This window comes from Myotis myotis, unplaced genomic scaffold (genome assembly GCF_014108235.1).
Source record: "Myotis myotis isolate mMyoMyo1 unplaced genomic scaffold, mMyoMyo1.p scaffold_m19_p_3, whole genome shotgun sequence".
Classification (NCBI taxonomy): domain Eukaryota; kingdom Metazoa; phylum Chordata; class Mammalia; order Chiroptera; family Vespertilionidae; genus Myotis; species Myotis myotis.
Genome location: NW_023416335.1, coordinates 14,657,682 through 14,679,509, shown reverse-complemented (window position 1 = coordinate 14,679,509; position 21,828 = coordinate 14,657,682). Strand labels below are relative to the sequence as shown.

At 37.3% G+C, this 21,828-nt stretch overlaps 1 protein-coding gene across 1 annotated transcript in view; it reads right to left on the bottom strand.

The window, feature by feature from the left end:
• Nucleotides 1-21,828, bottom strand: part of TNKS (tankyrase) — a 149,929-nt gene that overhangs the window by 32,482 nt on the left and 95,619 nt on the right. The window contains exons 7-13 of the mRNA XM_036300913.1: nucleotides 21,684-21,750; nucleotides 21,234-21,420; nucleotides 19,429-19,550; nucleotides 18,747-18,838; nucleotides 18,579-18,657; nucleotides 5,859-6,030; nucleotides 1,393-1,472 (exon numbers count right to left, since the gene is read on the bottom strand). Coding sequence (XP_036156806.1) covers nucleotides 1,393-1,472; nucleotides 5,859-6,030; nucleotides 18,579-18,657; nucleotides 18,747-18,838; nucleotides 19,429-19,550; nucleotides 21,234-21,420; nucleotides 21,684-21,750 — 799 coding nt within the window. The remainder of the gene's footprint in view (nucleotides 1-1,392; nucleotides 1,473-5,858; nucleotides 6,031-18,578; nucleotides 18,658-18,746; nucleotides 18,839-19,428; nucleotides 19,551-21,233; nucleotides 21,421-21,683; nucleotides 21,751-21,828) is intronic.

The window sequence follows — 21,828 nt, the reverse complement described above, 5'->3', positions numbered from 1 at the left end:
TGCTTTATATAATGTCAAATATGTTACTCAGCAAACAGCTTTTCTTCTAATATCTAATTTCTAATACTTTCTAAAACCTCTAGGAAAAGAAATTTATGCAGCCTAATTCTCACTTAATTTGTGCTTTTTCTTCCACCATTTTGATTCCATTCAAAAAAATATAGTTGGTCTTTTATTGTGAATAGACTGTTTAGGAAACCGGAAAGGAGCAGTATATTTACACACAAAAGATAATGGAATTTTGTTAATTTATTACATTAAAAAAGTTTTAATTTCATTATAATGGGTACATCTAGCAATTCTAGTGCTGATATTACCATGCTGTGACACAGAAAAGGAGTCCTAATCATTTTTTATATTTAAACATTTTCCTTTATTAGGATACACTTCAAATTACAGAGTATTTTTAAGAAAAAAAGAAAAACACACTGTAATTTTAGATCTAAGAGAACTTGAAATTTTCTCTCCAGTGGCTATTTATTTACTATTTTCTTTAAGTAACTTAGATGTTATTATATGATGAAAGAAAGACTGAAAGTGACCAGATATTAAAACAAAAATAAAATTTCTAGGCCACAGAGCTTAAAAAGTGTGTACCGTCACTTTCAAATAGTATACGTCATCAACAGTGCTATAATTAGTTTACTAAAAGTCACAAAAATAGAGTTGGCTTATTAATAAGTGACAAAGTTTAACTTGAAAAATAAAATCTGGTATGACTGGCAATAACAATATTGCAATCGGCCTTTCTTAAAAACAAAACAAAACATAATGAAACCAAAAACTATATCCCTTTCTTCTATCTTCATCTCTACATGAATGATTGTAGATGGGAAGTGTGTGTGTTTTTAAAAGTATATTTGATATTAGAATATACTTTTCATTTGAGAAACATTAAATTTATAACCATTGTTTATACCACAAATAAAGGTTGATTAAAATTTTCTTAGCAAGCAGAGTTACATAAAAAGGAAAACCCATCTTCTGCATATAAATAATTCCTAATGGTTGCAGGATCATTCTTTCCCAGAGCCAATGTGAGAATCTCTTGGAAAACTTCAAGAAACAATGTTTTAAACATTATTGTACTACTACCTGGGCTTGAACTAGCTTAGAAATTTATGAACGCAGCCAAAAGTAACAATTTAATTAATGTAAGTGAAAATAAAAGAGCTATCACATAACCACAAGAAAAGTGACTAAAGAAGAGTTTAATGAATGTAAGGCACATACTAGGAAACTTTTTGTGGTTAGAGATCTCTCTTGTTTATGCACCTATTATGCTCATTCCTTTCATTGTTTGGATTTGAGTAGGTTCACTTACAAGCTTAAAGTGAAATGGTTAGCAAAGCTTCAATAGTGCTACTCAAGACATTAAAAGCATTAACTTACCTTCACAGTTTCCAAGTCTCCAGCTTTAGATGCCTCTAAGAGTCGATAGTCAACATCAGAAGTACGCATAGGTGTACTTTCTGCATAAAAGGAAAGACTAGTGTTGACTTTCAAGGAATCACAGAGTAGTTAAAGAGGGTAAATTATTTGGTGAAAACAAAGAGAGAGATTAAAGGATCAGATTCTGAGACCTATCTTTTTCAAACAAAAGATAAGTGGTTTCTTACTTCAATCTATATCCATCTCATCCTAAACCAAATTTAAATAAATTCTAAGACACATAAATCCGTCTCCAACCCTGCTACTCTATTCTTCAAACTTTCTGGTCAATACTTGACATAGGGGAATGAAGATACAAAGCACCACAAGATCACGATCATCTTCAAGACCGATTGGTTTTACAAAGTGTTGTAGCAAAGCTTTGCCATGGATTTTGTTATGCAAACCTAGGGAAGCCACTCAGCTTTCAGTACTTAATGTTCAGCCTTTCTTTTGGGCCTCAGTTTCCTCAATATGAGACAGAAGTACTACTCCTTAAATCAGTGATCTTAGAAAACATAATCAGTGTACAAAAAAAGGCCTACTAAAAAAAAAGAAATTTAATTCACATTCAAAATGTCTGTAAAATGGAAGGCATTATGCTAATTGAAATAAGTCAGTCAAAGAAAGATAAATATCACATGATCTCACTCATTTGTGGATTATAATGAACAATATAAACTGATGAACCAAAACAGATCCAGAGACAGAGAAGCATCGATCAGATGCTCAAACCTCAGAGAGAAAGTATAGGAGGGTGGGGGTAAGGGGGAGAGATCAACCAAAGGACTTGTATGCATGCATATAAGCCTAACCAATGGACACAGACACCAGGGGGGTGAAGGCATGAATGTGAGGGGGGGGGGGGCAATAGGGGGTTAAGGACATATATGTAATACCTTAATCAATAAAGAAAGGAAAAAAAAATGTCTGTAAAATGAGAGGTGTGATATAAATACTAAGTAGAATATAATTAAATTGGGCTGTTAAGTCTATAAGTATGAGGCTAACAAATGGAGTCTTTTGATTAATCCAATATAAACAAAACAAAAATGCATTATACATTGGCCTCAATGAAAATGTTTTTTAAAAAAATGAATGTACTATATCACTCAAAATACATTTATGAACAATAAGTGCGACTTTTATAATGTGTACACACATTCAGATAATAGAAATAAAGGACTGAAGTCCAGGAGAGTGGGTTTAGACTGGGCTCTATTAACTGTGACAGACAAATCACCTAACAGCTTAGTTTTTGCACCTATTAAGTGATTGCTGGTTTCCCTTAAATTCCTTTCAGATTTAAGATTGCATTACTTTATGATTAGAGACATCTTTATTCAGTCCACTGTGCAAATGGGAAGATCTATTGATACTAAAAAAAGGTTTTAGATTTCAGAAGAAATACTTCTCTTTCTACTCTAAAGTGCTTCGTTCAGGAAAAAGATTTTTACAGAGTGAGTTATGGGAACTCTTTAACGGAAGACAAACTGCATTTATTTAGTCATAATAATAATAGCAAATAAAACGTTAAGATTAAAGGGAGGAAAGAATAGAGTATTTCATCTAATAAAGTACATTTTTGAGATATCAAAAATTATTTTTCTTTGAGTGAGAGATTATTACATTTGTTAGTTAGGAAGCGTTGAGGAAGGGAATTAGGTTTTGCTCATTTTTATATTCCTTTTTACATGAAGATCATTCAGAAAGGATCTGCTGAATTGACTTCCATGCTATTCTATGTTGGGCCAATGATGTCAAATCTTACCTCGTTGGCTTCCCTTATTCTGTCTTTCACATCTCATTTGCCTCCATTCTAACTGTGCATGACATTACTGCATTTAAGGTGTGCATATTATGTCCCAATGATAGTGATTCTGGTAGTTGGTAAAACTCATTGAAATAGCCTTAGGGAATCTATAGATGATATTTTTAGTTTATCATTTCAACAGAATAAAATGACAACTGTTTATGTACATAGAGTTAGAACTTCAGATATTTTCAGATTCTAGCATTTGAAGGATACAATTACTATGGCTGAATTTTTAAATTCTAAAAATGATTTGAAATTGGCACACCTGTCGATGCAGACTGATTTATAAAAGATATAATTTTACAATCACACAAAAATTGCTATCCTATATAATAAATAAAACCCTAATATGCAAATTGACCAAACGGCAAAACAACCGGTCTGTGACGTGCACTGACCACCAGGGGGCAGACACTCAATGCAGGAAGTCGGGCTCATGGCTGGTGAGCACAGTGGCAGTAAGGAGCGAGGGGTGTCCAGGACTGTGAGAGGGTGCAGGCCAGCCAGGTTGAGGGACACCCCCTCCACCCCCCACCTCCCGCCCAGTGCATGAAATTTCGTGTACCGGGCCTCAGATGCTTCTGAAAACTATGAGAAAGACTTAGTCCTAATCAAAGAATAGAGTTATTTAAAGATATTGGTTAATTACTATACAAATAATGCATCCATTATAAATCCTGAATAGGTTTAGATTCATTTTTAGAAATAATGTGAACAAAGTATTAGCTGAAAGGACACACACACAGCCCAGGACCTTTATACAACGAGATGCACAATTAAAAAAAAACACATAAAAATGAAGTTAAAAAGGAAATACAGTCAAAAGAAGACTAGCTGATATGCAAAATACTGTATTAATAAAATTCTTTATAAGCACACTGACTTCAAAGAGGATGAAAATAAATATTTCACCTAGGGTCAAAGGCTAGAGATTGGTTTCTAATTTTTTTAGAAACCCTAATTCTTTCTGTCTCACTAAAATGAAAAAACAAACAAACAAAAAGCTAAATAAGGACACACAAAAAAAATGTCAAATATCCACTATACTATGTTAAAAAAAGCTAGAGTTTCAAAGCCTGAAAGGCCGTTGGTTATTTTAAAAAATCTCCTGTAGACTTGTTTAGTATTGGACTACAAAACTGGCAATAGGTCTGAATGGCTTATTTTAAAATGCAAATAAATGCAAATGGGGATTTCAATTGTAATTTAGCTATCATTAATTCCCCAAATCCTGACTTCTGTAAAGGATTAGGTAAAAGCGATGCAATAACCACAATGGAATATATAATCAGAAGAATTCAAGTTAAGATCTGTTCAAAAGAACTGTCTGTGATGCTAGTAATACTCTATCTGTGCTGTTTAATACAGTAGCCACCAGCCACGTGTGGCTATTGAGTGTCTGAAATGTGGTTAGTACAACTGATAAATGATTTAAAATTCTAATTTTAATTTTAACTAAATTTAGCCACATGTAGCTAGTGACTAACAATTGGATAAGTAGGCTTAGAAAGAAAAGTCCAATCTTCTAAAACAATTTTAAAATGCTCATTTATAAAAAAAACTGCTTATTTTCTTTAATCTGACATTAATTTTGACATAAATATTGCCAGTAGTTTATAATTAAGACTTACCGTCATTTTTTTTTTTTTAATGTTATAGTTAGGACATTTAATATAGATTTTTGGAAGGTATCCATATAGTTAGACCATATTATTTATGTATTAACTTCTGGATAGTAAAAGGGATATTACAAAATATTCATTATAAAAAGGGGGTCCTGCACCTGATGGAGTAAAGGACTGGGCTACAGGTAAGAACAAGAACTAGGACTTCTGAGTTGTAGTCTGTTGCTTTCCCCATTTTACTTTTCCACTTTGTTATGTTATTCTGGAGCAGATAAATTCCACAGTCAAAATTAAAGAAATGAGAAATAAGGGTCAGGTATAGGAAATTTCTGTTGTAGCAATTTCATCATTTTTCAGTAGGTGGATTGTGTTATTTTGTCTAATTTTGGGGTTTTGGGAACTAGTGTCTATTTTTGTATCAGTCTTATGTATATTCTTCCTCAATAAACATGCATATTCTTCCTCAATAAACTAAGCACTTAAAGTATCAAACACTGTACTAGGTGGGCACTGTTAATACTCAGCCAGGTTTTATAATTATATTTAAGCCAGGAAAACACAAGATAATTTCAGAAAATTGCAATGAAGTTAAATTACAAAACACAGGTCAGAATATAACATTTGTAAGAACAATTAATTAAAGATCCTAAGCAGATGAATGACCTGAAATTTTCTCTATTGACAGATTTTAGAGCTACCATAATTCCACACTGTTTATATGAGCTTTAACTAACCTTTGATTGTAACACACAAGTCAGGTTTTTAATTTAAACCTTTTTCTCATGATACCTACTTCACCTCACCAAAAAAGCTGACAGAGAGAGCCATTGGCTAAACTATAAGGAAGGAAAGGCAGCAAAAATATTCAAACAAACAAACATTCCAAGGAGCTGCTAAAAACAGGAGGTACTAAGTTTGTCTGTGTTCATTAGGGGATGGGACATGGGAGAGAGAGAATAATGCAATGGTTAGCGATTTGAACTCACCACTCAGGATCTGCTGCACTGCTTCGTTTCCCATCTGCGCTGCAGTAAAGCCTTGTAAGGAGATGATGGAGGGGTCAGAGCCATAACTCAGCAGGAGGCGGCAGGTCTGCAGGTGACCTGCGAGGGCAGCTCTATGCAAAGCAGTCTGACCAAGAGTGTCCAGCGCATTCATCTGTAAAATCATTGATGGGCACATGAAATCGAATATCTAATTTTGTTCCCTTTTATACTCAAGCAAATAATTTCAAATGAGAAAATGCAATTGACATAGCTTTTGAAAAATGCCAAAGATAATTCATTATTAATTTCGCTCACTGATTCCGTAGAAATATCATCTTAAGTTAGCTTTCTCTGATCACCTTACTGAAAATCATAACAAACCTATTCTTTCCCTAAATGACCATCTTTCTGTCCATCTTCTACTCCCTGCCATTCCCCTCAACACTAGAATATGGCCAGGACTTTGTCCGATATCCACTGCCTATCACATTAAAGATGTACATTAAATACTTCTGGATGAATATGTTTTATCAAACTTGTTCTCAGATATAAAAACAACAGAATATGTAAACAAAGACAGTTAAAGTGATTCATTACGTTTTTTTCTAATTTTAGTAAATAATTATAATAACATGACCTAGTTGAATTACAAACACATTTAACAAAAAGAATATAATTTGAAGATTCACATGTTCCATTTTTAAAGGTCTGAAGAGTTGTAAAGAATAATAATTTAGTTAGTTTTAAAGCTAGGATATTAAACTTCTGGACTATGCTCATGATTTGATCAAACCTTACTGATCCTAAGCTGTTTTCCAGGATGCCATGTAAATACCTTCTACTCCAGTCAGCCCAAGTCCATGTTCATTGTACATATTGCTACTTCAGAGAAAAGCCCTTCTTTCTGCTGCTCTGGATTATGAGATCCAGTGAAAGTCCCACTCTTCTAAGAAGCCCTCCTTGAATATTTGAAGCCTCGATAATTTCTTTCTGAACACCTATGTCAAGTCAGTGCTATCTGAAATATTATAACATCGTGATAGTTTGCTTCCCAAGTAAAACTAAGGTTATTGACAATATGGACTATATTAGGTTTTCTGGGTCCTCTATAAATTCCTGTTAATGGTGCATAGTAAATTATCAAATATCTGCTTGCTGCTTATTCAAAACATTTGTGCACACCTACCAAATGCATGAGTAAGAAAAAAAGGGGCTCTCGGCCACTGGAGCTTACCGTTGCATCGGTGAGTGTGGCAGGGGAGCCAAACCTAGGTTTGAAATGAATGACTCTTTGCTTTTGCATCGGACTCGCTGGCTCCCTGTGGGTTCTTGGGAATCATGAAATCTGGGCACAACATTTGGGGGCTCGTCCGGGATTCCCAAGACCATCGAGGGACCCCCGATCCGAAGAGTCTGACTGACCGCGGTATGTGTGTGTCGTTGTATGTTCTGTTCAGTGTGAGCTCGTTTCTGGAATCTGTAATTGCCTGAGGGGTCTAGGCGGACGCGCCATGAACGACCACAGGCGGGGGAGAGTTGGAAGACGTTCCGCTCCCCAGGAGGGATGGATATGCCCCTCACCCCAGGAGGGATGGATATGCCCCTCACGAGGGATGGATATACCCCTCGCGGATTTGAGACGAGGCAGGTCGCTCCTGCCGGTTTGGCGTAAGGCCAACGTCTAGTTGCTTCCATGGAGTTGGAAGCCTGTATTTTCGGGCCCTGTTTAGTGTTCTGTGTTTGTACTGGACGGATGTTATGGGATGGACTCAGACTGCTCCTTTGGGTATTGTGATTGATCATTTCAAGGAGATTGGGGGAGGCTTTAGAGCTCCCTCAGGAGTTGGGAAGTTGTTAGGAATTGAATGGATTGTTTAAAGTCTGAATGAATGTCTGGTGAAAGTGTGGGAGTGTGGAGGGAGGGGGATTGCCCTCCCCCCTCCTTTGTGTGGCGGTCGGGCGGCCGCCTGAGTGAGGGTCTGTGGAAATAGGTCACCCCCTCCCCAAGTAAATGCGTCTGGGATTTCTGTGCACGTGTTAGGAGAAAAGCTGGCTTAAAACTTATGTGCGCACCGTCCATTTTCGGATAGGGTTTTGGGCTAGCATATTTAATTTGCTACCTAAGATTTTAAAAAGTTCTGCAATATAATGTTGGCCATCTCTCTTTTAGGGGTTTTGATTTGCTCTTCCCTTGTTTATTGTGAGAATGAGGAAATCATATTTTCTGTCAGAGAACAGTTTAGACCGCCACAATGTTGAGCTGCCTGACTTGGCAGCCACCATGTTGGCCGCATGGCATGCCGTGCCCCTGGGGGCCGCCATCTTGGAACAGCAGGCCCCTCCCTCTGACTTAGTCAATCACAAAAGGAATGTCTGCTCACTGAGGCAGGATGGGATTTCAGGGGTGGAGTTTTAAGGCAGAGTTTTACTAAGGAAATGCAGATGGGCCAGAACGTGTGCCTGCCTCCCAGATTTATTTAATACTAAATTAGCAATCACGGTCTTAATATAATTTTAGTGGTATGATAGACCAATGTTTTGAGCAGTTGGCTTTATAAGGCCCGACAATAGAGCTTGTATTTTTTAAAGGGCTTGTAGATAGAGAATTGAAAAGCTTTTACAAATTCATAAATGCATCCAGGATTTCTGTGCACATGTAAAGGAAAAGGCCAGTTTAAAAACGAGTGCGCATAGTTTTGAGCTGAACTTGACCTTTTGCTGTGTACAGAATAAAAACCCAAGACTGTTTTGGCCTTAATAGTTATGGGTTTGCTTCTTGAATTCCCCAGCAGGAAAATTGTGACCATTTTGAAATTTAGCAGCTATGCCAGGATAGCAGTAATCCAATTTCTAAAGTAAAGTACAATTATTTCAGGTAGAAACTGTGGTTTAAAAGTTCTAGCTACCTGGAAAGCATGGCCTTGGTATGATAGGAGGAAAAAGAAATATTAAATGAATGGTAAACCAGTGAACTGGGACTTGTCACTGATGGTGGATTGTGAAAAGGGCTGGACGTGGCCTAACTTCTCCTTCCTTGGTACCCCTGAAACGTCTGAGGGTACTTCTGGCCTTGGTTTTCCAATGTGTTAAATCTGTCGATTTTGTTGTTTCGCCGAAATCCTCTTGAAGGACATTGAATGGTTCTTTCCTTCCTCTTTAACTTTTGGGGGATTGTGTGAATGGATTACTGATGTAGATTATCAAGAATCTCTAAGGTACTTGTCCTGTATCTGGAGGAATGGCTTCTAGATGGTATTCACCATCTCTGGGACTTCCGGAGGGAAGTCAAAGCTCGGACTGGCTAAGGGTTCGGATCTGGCCTATCTTTTAAAAAGGTAGAAAAGAAGCATTCCTAGGCAGTTTTCTACTGCCTCTGTTCAGGGACTTGTTCTGTATCTCGACACAACTGAAACTGATTTGTTGGTATTTTGTGGTATAAATGTGGCATGCACCTCGAAGTTCTTAATGGGGAATGTATCTAGTTATTGTGTCTATTTAGTCTTGATTTCCTTGTTCAATATGAGTACCATTTCTATCTGGATGAGACGTAGGTCAAAAGTCCTGTCCTGGGATGTGGGAAAGGGAGGCCTCCACATCTGTTCCTGTCTGCTCACTGAAAGGGTGTAAGTTGGATGTTTATTTGATGTTTGTATGTCTACTTGGGTATAATTATTTGTTCATGTAAGTGTGGAAGTCTGTGGGAAAAAAAAGGCACACGCTTGCCCCAAGAGCGCTTGCTCTCTGTCAGAGGTGGAATCTGCCCGCCTAACTAGTAAACATCTCTGTCTGTTTGTTTGCTGGGAACTTTGATTTGCTATGTGATATTCGGTGCTGGGTTGGGATTTTGGAATTCTGGGGTAGATTTAAAAAGTATTTGTGGCTTTTCTAGTCTGATTGGGACATTTAAGGGTGGGGCTCACAGTTCCTCAGGGCAGAGATTTCATGGGACCTTCCCCCTGCCTGTGCTGAATTAAATAATACAGGCCAGTGTCATTTGGCTTGCTGGTTAAAGGAAGACAATGGGCCTTAGAATCTGTAAAGGTGAGCGGGAATGAAGCTGGTCAAATGTACTGAAAGGGTTTGGTACCTGTTGCTGCTGTAACTGATAAACAGGGTTACCTAGAAGCCATCAGGACTTTGAAGTTCTCCAAGAGAGGAGGAATCTGTCTGACTCGGAGACTGGCGAGGACTGGGTGGCTTTTCTTTAACAATCTCTTTCCTTGAGAGGGCTCCAGAGGGCGCACGAGGACATTTGGCCGCGCCTCCGCGCCATCTATGAGACCAGCCCAACCCCAACTCCTCATCAGCACAGACCAGGAGATTGGGTCTACGTCAGAAGGCACCGCCGGGAGACCCTAGGGCCACGTTGGAAGGGTCCCTACATTGTGGTGCTGACGACCCCCACCGCTCTCAAGGTAGACGGCCTCGCGACCTGGGTCCATCCGGAAAGACTTCATCACCAAATGGAGCATCGATCGAGATCAACGCAACCTGCTCAAGCTACGGCGTGCTCGACCTGCCTGATGCCGGTAACATGACTCGCGATCACTCCTGTCACCAGGAGCCCCCACAATACTGTGTAATACATTTAGATAATGCCGGCATCTTCATGGACATGGCTCCAAAGAGACAAGGACAATTTATAGGATCACATGTTTGGTAGCAGAAGATTTGGCTGCCTAAAGCGGCCATGATGCCAATATTATGTTTCATTGTATTGATATGTTATATTAACCTTTGATTCTTTTGCAGGTTTGAATGTATGTTGGCTGTCCTGGAAGGGAGCTGTGTGGGGTGACCCCCAAAAGTAAAGGGTGCCTAGCTGCCAAGAGGGCAGGGGCCCAACTGGGCAGGGCAGGGTGCCCATCAGGTTTTGGTCTCTTTTGAGAGACAGCTAACAGTTGGCAGCCTGTAATACTGTCTTGCAGGCCTGAGTCACCATGCCATGTCAGGGGTAGTAAAGCTGGAAAAAGCCTGTTTAGAATAGAAGGTCTGAGGCATGGTTATGCATAGAAAGAAGGTTTTATGCCAACAGTTACTGTTTTGTTTTAAATCCATGAAAAGGAATTAGCAAGGAAAGTCAGAAAATCTTAGAGTAGATAAGTATGTTTTTCTCCTTATGTAATTCCTCCGAAATCTGGCAATGCTAAATAAGTACGTTTCTTTGCATAGATTCAGTAAGACTGGTTCCTAATAGTGGTTTTATTAACGGAAAACTTTGACTGGAGTATCATGTTTCGAAGAGCCCTATCTGAGCTCTAAAGACTTGAAGCCAGTAAAAATGCCACGAAGAAAGCCTGGTATCCTGCTTGGGAGCCCTGAAGATGGCTGGCGCTGGAGCGTCAGGCTGATGCCCTACCATCACTGGCGGTTGGTAAGAGTAGAAGGGGAGCAGTAAAGATGCCTCTGCATCCCTGCAGAACCCCACACACTCTGGGCCGCAAAAAGTAGGAGGGCTACTGAGATGGGCCTTAAAGCCTGGAGCGTGGGCTCAGGTGGAGTTGCTACAGGTGAGGGATTCACCTAACTCAGCAGATACTGCAGGCAGGCTTGATGGCAGCTGGATGGCTTGGCTTCCTGGCCCTACGGGGCACATTAAGATTCAACCATGAAATTCCAGCAAAGGTAATCAGTTACCATTCTTGTTGTGTGTATGCAAACATCAGGACAGTAGATAAATTAATCTTGATTTGGCTTTTTGATAGCCATGGAGGAATTTTAAGAAGAAAAATCCTGTTTCAATAGAAGTTGTTAAATCTAAAATGGTTTCTTTCCCTTCCACCGGGCCATTTGTTAAGCTTATAGGGATAGTTCAGTTGATAGTTCTGTGTGCCCAGTATGGGCCTCTAGCAATGGTGGAATAGAAATGCAGTCCGTCTCATGATTGAGCCGGAAGTTCCAAGACAAGGGGGGAATGAAAGGGCGAGGAGTACGCCCTCCACCTTGCCCCAGGGTAAGGGCTATGCCCTTCATCTTAACTTGGCCATGTGCTCAGCAAGCTTCTTCCCGGAAGATAGTCAAGGGAAGTGCACGCCATCACTATGACCACATCCTGTGTACTCACGCCTGGCCAATCAGCAGGGCCCACAGTCCTTTCTCCTCCCCTTACCCCAAACCCCTATAAAACCTCTCTCCACACAGAGTTCTCGCTCTCGGCCACTGGAGCTTACCGTTGCATCGGTGAGTGTGGCAGGGGAGCCAAACCTAGGTTTGAAATGAATGACTCTTTGCTTTTGCATCGGACTCGCTGGCTCCCTGTGGGTTCTTGGGAATCATGAAATCTGGGCACAACACTGGACTGAACCTGACTACAGAAATTGGCAAGAGAACCTGACTAGAACCTGGTGACTGAACCTGACTGGAGAAACTGGACAGAACCTGGCTGGAGAACCAAGCGAGGGAACATGGCTACAGAACCTGGCTGGAGAACTTGGAGAACCTGGCTGGAGAACCAAGCGAGGGAACATGGCTACAGAACCTGGCTGGAGAACCTGGAGAACCTGGCTGGAGAACCTAGCAAGAGAACATGGACACAGAACCTGGCTGGAGATCCTAACCAGAACTTCGCTGGAGATCCTGACCAGAACTTGGCTAGAGATCCTGGCTAGGCTGCTGATCAACTGAACGCCGTCTCCGTGTCATTCCTTCTTCGCCGACTCCGTCCACCCCTTTGGGGACCCCTGGACCTGCTGGGGTTGGACCCCAGCAGACACTCACATCCCGCATCAAGCCACCATCGCTCTGAACTGTGTCTGTGAGCATCTGTGCTTTACCTCGATTTATGTTGTGCATCGTTAGCAGGATGTGTTCTAAAGTATCGGAAAAGCCTATGAGAGCTCATCAAGGTGTTATACTTAGCATCAGTCTGGATGTAATTAAGTGTATTTGGTGTGACTTAGTAGGTTATTTTGGGAGGCTGAAATGCCCCCAATTTTTTCCATATAAATGCATGGTAGCCGAAACCGGTTTGGCTCAGTGGATGGAGCGTCGGCCTGCGGACTGAAAGGTCCCAGGTTCGATTCCGGTCAAGGGCATGTACCTGGGTTGCGGGCATATCCCCAGTGGGAGATGTGCAGAAGGCAGCTGATCGATGTTTCTCTCTCATCGATGTTTCTAACTCTCTATCTCTCTCCCTTTCTCTCTGTAAAAAATCAATAAAATATATTTTAAAAAAATAAAATTAAAAAAAAGAAAAAAAAGAAAAAAAAAAAAAAAGAAAAAAAGGATTTAAGACAATGAGTCTCCCTGTCTCCAGTCTTGCATCATTACAAGTAAGGCCGTCACACTTGGTTAAGCAAGGGTTCATCTAGATTCTTAATGGTGGTTTCCAAATTCGCCATGAAATACTGACATATTTAATTACAGCAACTTTGCCATCAGAAAAATGACTGATTATACATAGACAGCATAAAAGCACAGCCATTAGCATGTACTGATGGAAAACACAAGCTGCCAAAGTAACTTCTTGATTTTTTTCCTATGAATATTTCTTTATTATTTCTTCACCACAGGAGAAAAACTTAAATTTGAGAATATTCTAATCACTAATATTTTTCTGGAAATTAGATAAGAAACCCACTAACTTCTTCAATTATAGTTATAAAAATCCTCAATGCAGCTTATTAAATCATGGGAACATGGTTTGAGAATTATTACTCCAAAATACTGATCTTACCAAGTTATTCCTCAGCTTAGTGACTTATTCAAATAAACCTGAATGAACCCCTCAGCATCATTTAAGACAACCCACAATTTACTTTTGTACCACCTTGCTTTCTGTATTTTTCCATCACCGTCTGATATGGCTATGCTCCAGCTTTATCAGATTATGAGAAGCCCTATCTACTTTATGAAAGTTAGTTTCTAAAGTCACTGCCAAAAGTAAAATATGCCTTTGGTCAAGATTATCCTTGAAAACACCGTAGCAGTACAATAGGAGAGACGGATGTAAAGTTTCCCGGTAAACCTAACACTAGCTAGCTTACCTCCAGTGTCTGAGCAGATTGACTAAATAGCAGATAAAGTATAGAAAGTATCTTAAACATTAAAAACAGTCTATGTGTAATAAGAGGTCCTCTCTATAAATATGTATGGTGAAGCTGAGCGTAATATAGAAAATAGTAGATTCACTTCTATTATCTCACTTCTTCATGGGCATGCACTCATGGAGTGAAACACTAGCCAAAAATCACCACTTATTAAAATTCTTTAAATTAATATTTCTTGTTCCTCTTCTTTCTCTCCATGTTTTGAAAGGGGTGGCCCTGAGTGCAACTCTACTGTGTATTCTGTGTTCTCATTTCTCTACCACGCTCTTCTCTCTGCTTCACATTCCTTCCCTTCATATATACCTATCAAAATCAGAACCAGTTGTTCATCTCCTAAGAATTCACTTAAGAAAGGGATGCAACTAACACAACTACTAAGCTCTGTGTTAGATGCTTTTTGTAAATTGTCAGCTATTTAGAAGCAATGATTATGACAATCTGCAATGTTACTTTTCCTGCACTTTCATCCTCCCTAAGAACATAGCTGGAGCTTCAGAAATGCCTTCTGAATGAATGAAAAATAAAAATAGAATAATATGTAAATGGTTATTAGAATTAAGTTATAAAAGGAACTTTTTAGCTAAAACAATTCCAACCATTTGAAGAGAATTGATTTGTAACCCTAAGCTAAAAACTTGACCATATATTGAAGCTCTATGTCCTCCTTCCTATATTTATATATAAGGCATTTACTAATTTCTATAAGTAGTATTATATTCTAATATTTCAGAAAGCCCAATTTTCTCAGACAAAGTACAAGTCAGACCAGAATAACACAAATTCTTCGCTTTAGTAAATGTATGCATTTTTTGTTATGAAAGAATATTATAATTCTTCCCTCAAATTCTAAATGGTATTAGTAACAAAAGAATATTTGTGGAGTGCTTTATCAGACAACATAGTGGGGGCACTATAAGAAGTCACTGAAAGGTATTAGCGAGTAATGTAATAGAGGCACTCATTCCATAGAAACAAGTAGAACAACAAAGCTAGAACAATTTGGTGATACTTAGTACAACCCACTTAGAAAGAATAACAATGGAAAACAGGAAAATATTAAACATTCTATAAGGGTTTTTGTGAGGAAGAATTATTTCTCACTAGGTACAAATGTCAAATTTCTCAGGTCCACTAATCTTAGGACTCCAGGCTTACCCCTCTATTGTCAAAATATGACTGGCAGCTCCATGCATCCATCACTCCATATATTCTCATCCAAGGCCAAAAGGCAAGTTTTTTACATCTATTTTAAAAGAGAAGAAACCTTTCCCAGCAGACTTCTCTTTATGGTTGGGGCCAGAAATGTTCCCTAAACTCATGTCTACACCAGTCACTAGCAAAGAGAATGAAATTACTAAACTTGTTTCAGATCCAGCCTTCCCTGAAGCTTCCATACATGCAAAAAAAAAAGTTCTATAGGATCCGCAGGTCAATTTCCACCAATGGGCTATTTTATATTGCCTGCAAACTAAGAATGGTTTTCACATTTTTTTAATGATTGTATTTTAAGTGGTTATATAAATATCTACATAAAATCATCAATTTTGTCTCTTGGCTTACAAAGCCTAAATATTTGCTATTTGGACTTTTAAAAAAATGTTTGCTGACCCCTGTTCTGAAGCAAGGAAGAAAGGGAAAAATAACTACTGGATGAAAAATCGACTATCTGCTTGAGCCATTACAGATCTTTAAATTGATTCAAAATTGAAAAATTGAAAAAAGTTTAAGGTTCCCAACTTCCTCTTTATCAATACTGCTAATGTGCTACATTTGTTTATCTTTTTATTCAGTCATGGGATATAATCAGGGATCTCTAAAAAGTGGCCAACCTCATTTTTTATTCCATATTTTCTGAAGTGGCCCAACACACAGAAGAGCACAACGTGCTTGCCATCCACAGTAAGTGTAGGTTGCTTTCAGAGGGCAGCAGTAACTGTTTTACATGGCTACAGGTCAATCTCCATCCCCCGATTTTTAAAAGGACAATCTGGAAGGATTTGTGTTACTGCTCTAACTCCATTTCCCAGTGAAGAAGAGTGATATTTTGGAGCTAGTGTAACTTTATTTCACTGTGATCCCAGAAAACTGTTTAAAGGAGGCTCTCCTAAGTCTGGATTTATTATTCTAATCTCTATCATTCTATAAGATAAATGACAAGTGAGTAATTCACTCTATTGTTGGAGAAATATAGAAGATTAAATGACTCATGCATGCCACCCACAATAGCAATAGCAATACCGGAAGCACTAAAAGAAGGCCAACTCAAGGACAGAATATAGCCTATGACCTGGAAGATCTCTGAGACAACACTGTGTTTTGTATTCTTGGCTTTGACAATTCTGACTCACACACTGACAATTATTCACTGAGGCAAAAAACTTGGGCTTAATTACATTTAAAATATTCTTTATATATAAAAATCAAACTCTTAAAGAAACAAAGAAATACAGTCTAGTATTATATATATAATTGCCTCAATGGTGATCAAGCTGAATTATCAAATAAATGAGATCGCCACTCACAAGGATTCTTCTAGAGCTTTCAAATTAAAGTGTATGTATGTACTGCTGTCCAGAATGTTTTCAATCTAAAATATATATTTGACAGATTTATTTAATATACATCATTAATTTACTCTCCATATTTTAAAGACATAAAACTTTAATTCTTAATATTATTTGGAAATACCAACATACATATTTATTGAAGAAGTCTGGGAATGTTAAATCAGTTTTTCTGATCAAGTCATTTTTAGACCCAGTCCTCTCTATTTTTCTCTATCAAAATATCCACTATTAGGATATGATAGAGGATGCCATCAGAAATGCTTACTCTTCAGCACTAAAAAGGCTATTTTCACTAAAGTACAGAAACTGCCTCAAATAAGAAAAATGCTACATTTAATGTGCTATACTCCAACTGTATAAGGTGTCAGAAAAATAACAGACATCTGGCAGTTTTAGAGATGAAACAGATTCCCTCCCCGTCTCCCTGCTGTATCTACAGATAGCAACCTGAGGTATATATCTTTATTTCTATCTGAGTAGAATAATAATTTTCTTAAAGAGGCTAATTGGATGATAGAAATTTCAAAGGTATTTGTCTTAAAATGTATAGGACATAAAATTATGATTCAAACATGGCAAAACAGTCCTGGAAACCAGCAAGCAGACTATAAGGAACTGGCTAAGGGGAATCTTTCAGTGTGAAATAATCTAGTCTCAAAGAGCTAATCTAGAGGCTGAGTTCATTTCTCTACTAAATTTCAAGCTACCATTGTCCAAATCACTCATTTGGTAGGTAATCATGAACTGTTCCGTGACATTTCTGTAATCAAGCATTTACTATTAACTCACATTGTAACTCTACTTTGATTAAGAAAACATATGTATGTCTAAATCTTAACCTGATTTTAAGTACCTGAGAGTTGACACTAGTCTCTGTATTCCTTTAGCTAGAGTGACAATGTGTATCCCCCCACCCCCCAAATCAAGACACCTTGTAGTGAAAGTGTACAAAAAAAGAAATTAACAGGTGTTAATGAACATACAATAGAGCAGCGATTCTCAACCTATGGGTTGTGACCCCTTTGGGGGTCAAACGACCCTTTCACAGGGGTCGCCTAAGACCATCGGAAAACACATATATAATTACATATTGTTTTTGTGATTAATCACTATGCTTTAATTATGTTCAATTTGTAACAATGAAATTGGGGGTCACCACAACATGAGGAACTGTATTAAAGGGTCACAGCATTAGGAAGGTTGAGAACCACTGGTTTAGGATAATGTCCTAATGTGCTGATTAGGACACATGTAAAGTACAATGTCACAAGATGCTGAAAGTGAACAGATGAGTGAGTTTTTCCCTGTCTGGGTTATGTTTTGTACTGCCAGTGTATTAAGGAGGAATTTTGATCATCTTCATAATGTAAAATATATAAGTGTATTTTGAAATAACAATGTTCAGCACATTGCTATTAAATTCAGAAATCTACTTTAAAATAGAAGTTTACTTCATTGACTTTTATTCACTTTACAGCACTGTGCTGTGGCCTCCCTGTCAATCCCTCCCTCTCAAGCTCCCATTTTGCCTTAGGAAACACCTTGGGCGTAGACGTGACTCAGGTTGACACATGGACCTTAGGAGGTTGCCTGCAATAACCTGTGTACTAAGTATTAATACATTTCAAATTCTTTATTCTTAAATAAAGACTAGTATTTTAACAAATTAAAATTCTTTAGTGTTGAGGTTATTTGAAAAAAAATTACCAGTAGGAGTGTGAAGAAATATAGATAGATATTCTTTAAAATAAGTGGGCGATATTTTGACTATCATTCCCGTAAACCATCACTGATGTTAACTATAAAATATATTAATTCCAATATTAACTTAAAACAATGTAAAGCTGAAATATATTTCAAATGATAAGACTGTAGTTACATTTTATTACTTTATAAGAGAATAACAGTAAATTACAATAAAACAAATTATTTTTACTAGGAACAAGACTTAAATCAGCTTTTAAAGGAGAATGAATGAATTCAAATACATGCTAACAGTCTTATTACTTTCTCTCAGATTTTCCTGAAGAAATTAACAGTCTTAATTAAGAGCACCTATCTACTCAATGCCAAGTCTGGCACTTCATTTCAGGTGTGTGCCTTACCTTTGCTCCGTGCTTATGCAGAACTTCCATGACATCATTGTGAGCTCTTTCTGCTGCAACATGCAGTGGAGTCATGAAACTATGGAGAGGGGAAAAGGAAGAGGTGATTTACTAACTTTTATTGCATTTCCCCTTTAGGAATTGAACAACAACTGCAATTACACTTACTCTTTATTTTTTTCATTAACATTTGCTCCTTTTCTAAGTAACAATTCTGTCACTTGCTTTCGTTTGGGATGCAGGGAGGCCACAGCACAGTGCTGTAAAGTAAATAAAAGTCAATAAAATGAACTTCTATTTAAAAGTAGATTTCTGAGTTAAATAGCAATGTGCTGAACACTGTTATCTTAAAATATACTTATACATTTTACATTATGAAGATGATCAAAATTCCTCCTAAATACACTGGAAGGACAAAACATAACCCTGGCAGCAAGATGAAATTATGCTCTTGGTTAAGCACTAAGAAATACTTTCATCTTTTCCGATAGCCAATAAATAATTATCCAGTCCAAATTTACTGCCTCTCCAAAGCTACAAAAATCTGTAACTAAATTTCTCAATTCTTCATTAGAATGAAAGCACTGGCCACAAAGGTGGATTTGTTACAATATGGTTGGGTAAAGGCAAATGTAAAATTAATTCCCAAATCAAGGTTGAGCAAGTCTATTCTCTCACCCATGAAAGCAACAGCCTCCTGAACCAAATTAAAAATCAGTGCAACCATTAAAATGCAAATCCCTGTCACTTCAGATACCACAGTTACTTTAAGGTTTCTGAAATAAAAATCATATTTTGTGCTTACACTGCAATTATCAACCCACAGAATGGATTAACAATAAAATCTTACCAGTGCAGTTTCGTGAGACTGTGGTTGTTTGAAATTAATGATTTCCAAGGCAAGTGTTTTTTTAACTTTGGCTAGGTCTGCTTCTCTGGCTGCTTGTAGTAAAGAATGACCTTTAAATTCATCTATTAATAAAATAATAATTGAAATGAAATTTTTAAATTTATAAAAATCATTAGCATAATTGTGAATTAAGACAATTATTAACTTCACACAGTCCTCTACGTTAGCAACATCAGCAGCATGGTGATACATTAATGAAGGTGCAAAAGATGAGGGTGTAGGTTAATGAAAAATTATGAATTATGTATGATCTGAAATAAGGCTTTTTATACTTATACTCCTAGAGTTCATAAAGATACACATACCAATATATTCACTCCAGGAAAGTTTTCAAATGAGCAATCTAACTGTCCACCAAATGGAAACTAGTTAAATAATTTGTGAACACTTATACACTGAAATACTTTACAGCTCTTAAAAAACAAAAAAAAAGACAGACCAACATTTACTGACATAAAAGCATATATTAAATGAAAACTCAAGTAACGAAAGAGGAAGGATAGGCTGATCGAATTTTTGTGTGCTGTGCTACCATTATTGCCTCCACCAATAAATGTAAGTAATGATTATTGCTATAAGCAAGTAAGAAATTTTTAAAAAGAGATTTCTAAATTAATTACATAAATAAGAGTCTAATACCCTTATTTATTAAAAACATATAATCTTATTTTCTATTTTACAAGTTGGTTTGTATTCTGATATGACAACTTGTTAACAAAAAACTGAAAATTGTTCTCCAAAGACACAGATGACCAACAGACATATAAAAAGATACCTGAGAGAATTATAAACTGTCATATGTAAGGAGTAGGATCCTGACAACTGCAAAGTAAGGTGATGTACTAAGAACTGATTTCAAGTAAAAATTATGGTTTTGCTTGGCTTATCCATTAGTCTAGAGAAATTTAAACTGAATTCAAATCATACTGAATTCAAATTATCAGTATTTTAGACTACTTCCACCAAATCATAAAAATTATCTTATGTAAATGTGGGCATGTGATTTCACTTTGGCTATACCACACAAAAGAAGTAAAACAGAATTGTGCAAACTTGATGATATATATTATTACCAACAGCACAGGAATATAAGCTCTAAGAACTCAGAGATATTTTTCTAGTTTTATTCAGATGTATTTCCAGTGCATGGCACATAGTAGGTATTCAATATATGGTTTTTGATCAACTCATCCTTTACAAAAAGGGAGGGGGGAGCCTCAACTTGTGAATTAGAATTAGGCTTGAATAAACACAAAATATATATAGTATATAAATATAAGATTCCTGTGGAATCATGAAGACAAGTTTAAGATCAGAATTAATATAATATAATCAGAGGATTATAAACTAGTGTACGTATAATAAATAGGGATATCATTTACAATATTAAAAAGTGATTTAGTGCAATGGAAAAGTTAGAAAGGGGATAGAAATTGCTAAGGTGGTGATGGTGTAGAAATTTGAAATAGGATAATCAAGAAAAGTCTCACTACAAAGGTGGTATTTAAATAAAGACAAGGAAAGGGGAGTAAGCAATGCTGAAAGCAGAAGGAACAGCTAGTGTAAACTCCCCAAGGGAGGGAGGAAGTGAGGGAGAGGGAAGGAGGGAAGCAGGCAGGGAGGGAGGGAGGAAGAATGGAAGCATATCATCCAAGTTAGACAAAACACCAGCCCTTATAACTAAACAAAAGTGAGATAGTCTAATCTGCAACAAATAATTTTGACTTCAGGATATAAATACATACAAGTCAATCTCTCCCGGAGCTCAGGAGTTGGCGCCATATCCACAGCACTTTTCCCATGGCAATTGACCAGTGTAGGATCAGCACCATGGCTAAGCAACAGAGAGCAGACTTCTACACGATTCTTGGAAGCAGCCTCATGCAGAGGAGTAAACTGCCAGAGATCCATGGCATTAACACAGGCTCCATGCTGAATTAAGAGAAAAGTTTTAGGTCAGTAATCATTTTGCTGGATTAAATAAAGCTCAGAAGACATTTATTTCACTGTAAAATTCAGTTACAACTCTTTGAAATGTCAACAGTATTTTAATTTCAGCTTTTATAAATAGTTTAAGCAATGATAATATTTTAAAACTGCTTTTCTTAAAAATCTTATTCACCAATAAACACATGGAAACCTCATGATGAGTTAAAAAGAGCAAATGAAATTCATTACTTTTTTATTTCTTTTACCTTTAGTAGCAGTTCTGTGACTTCATAATGTCCATATGAACATGCATTATGAAGAGGCACAAGTCCACTAAATGAAAAAAGGCAAAGTAAAATACTGAAATTTCAAACAACTTATAGTCATTTATCCAAGAAGTGCTAAGCAACA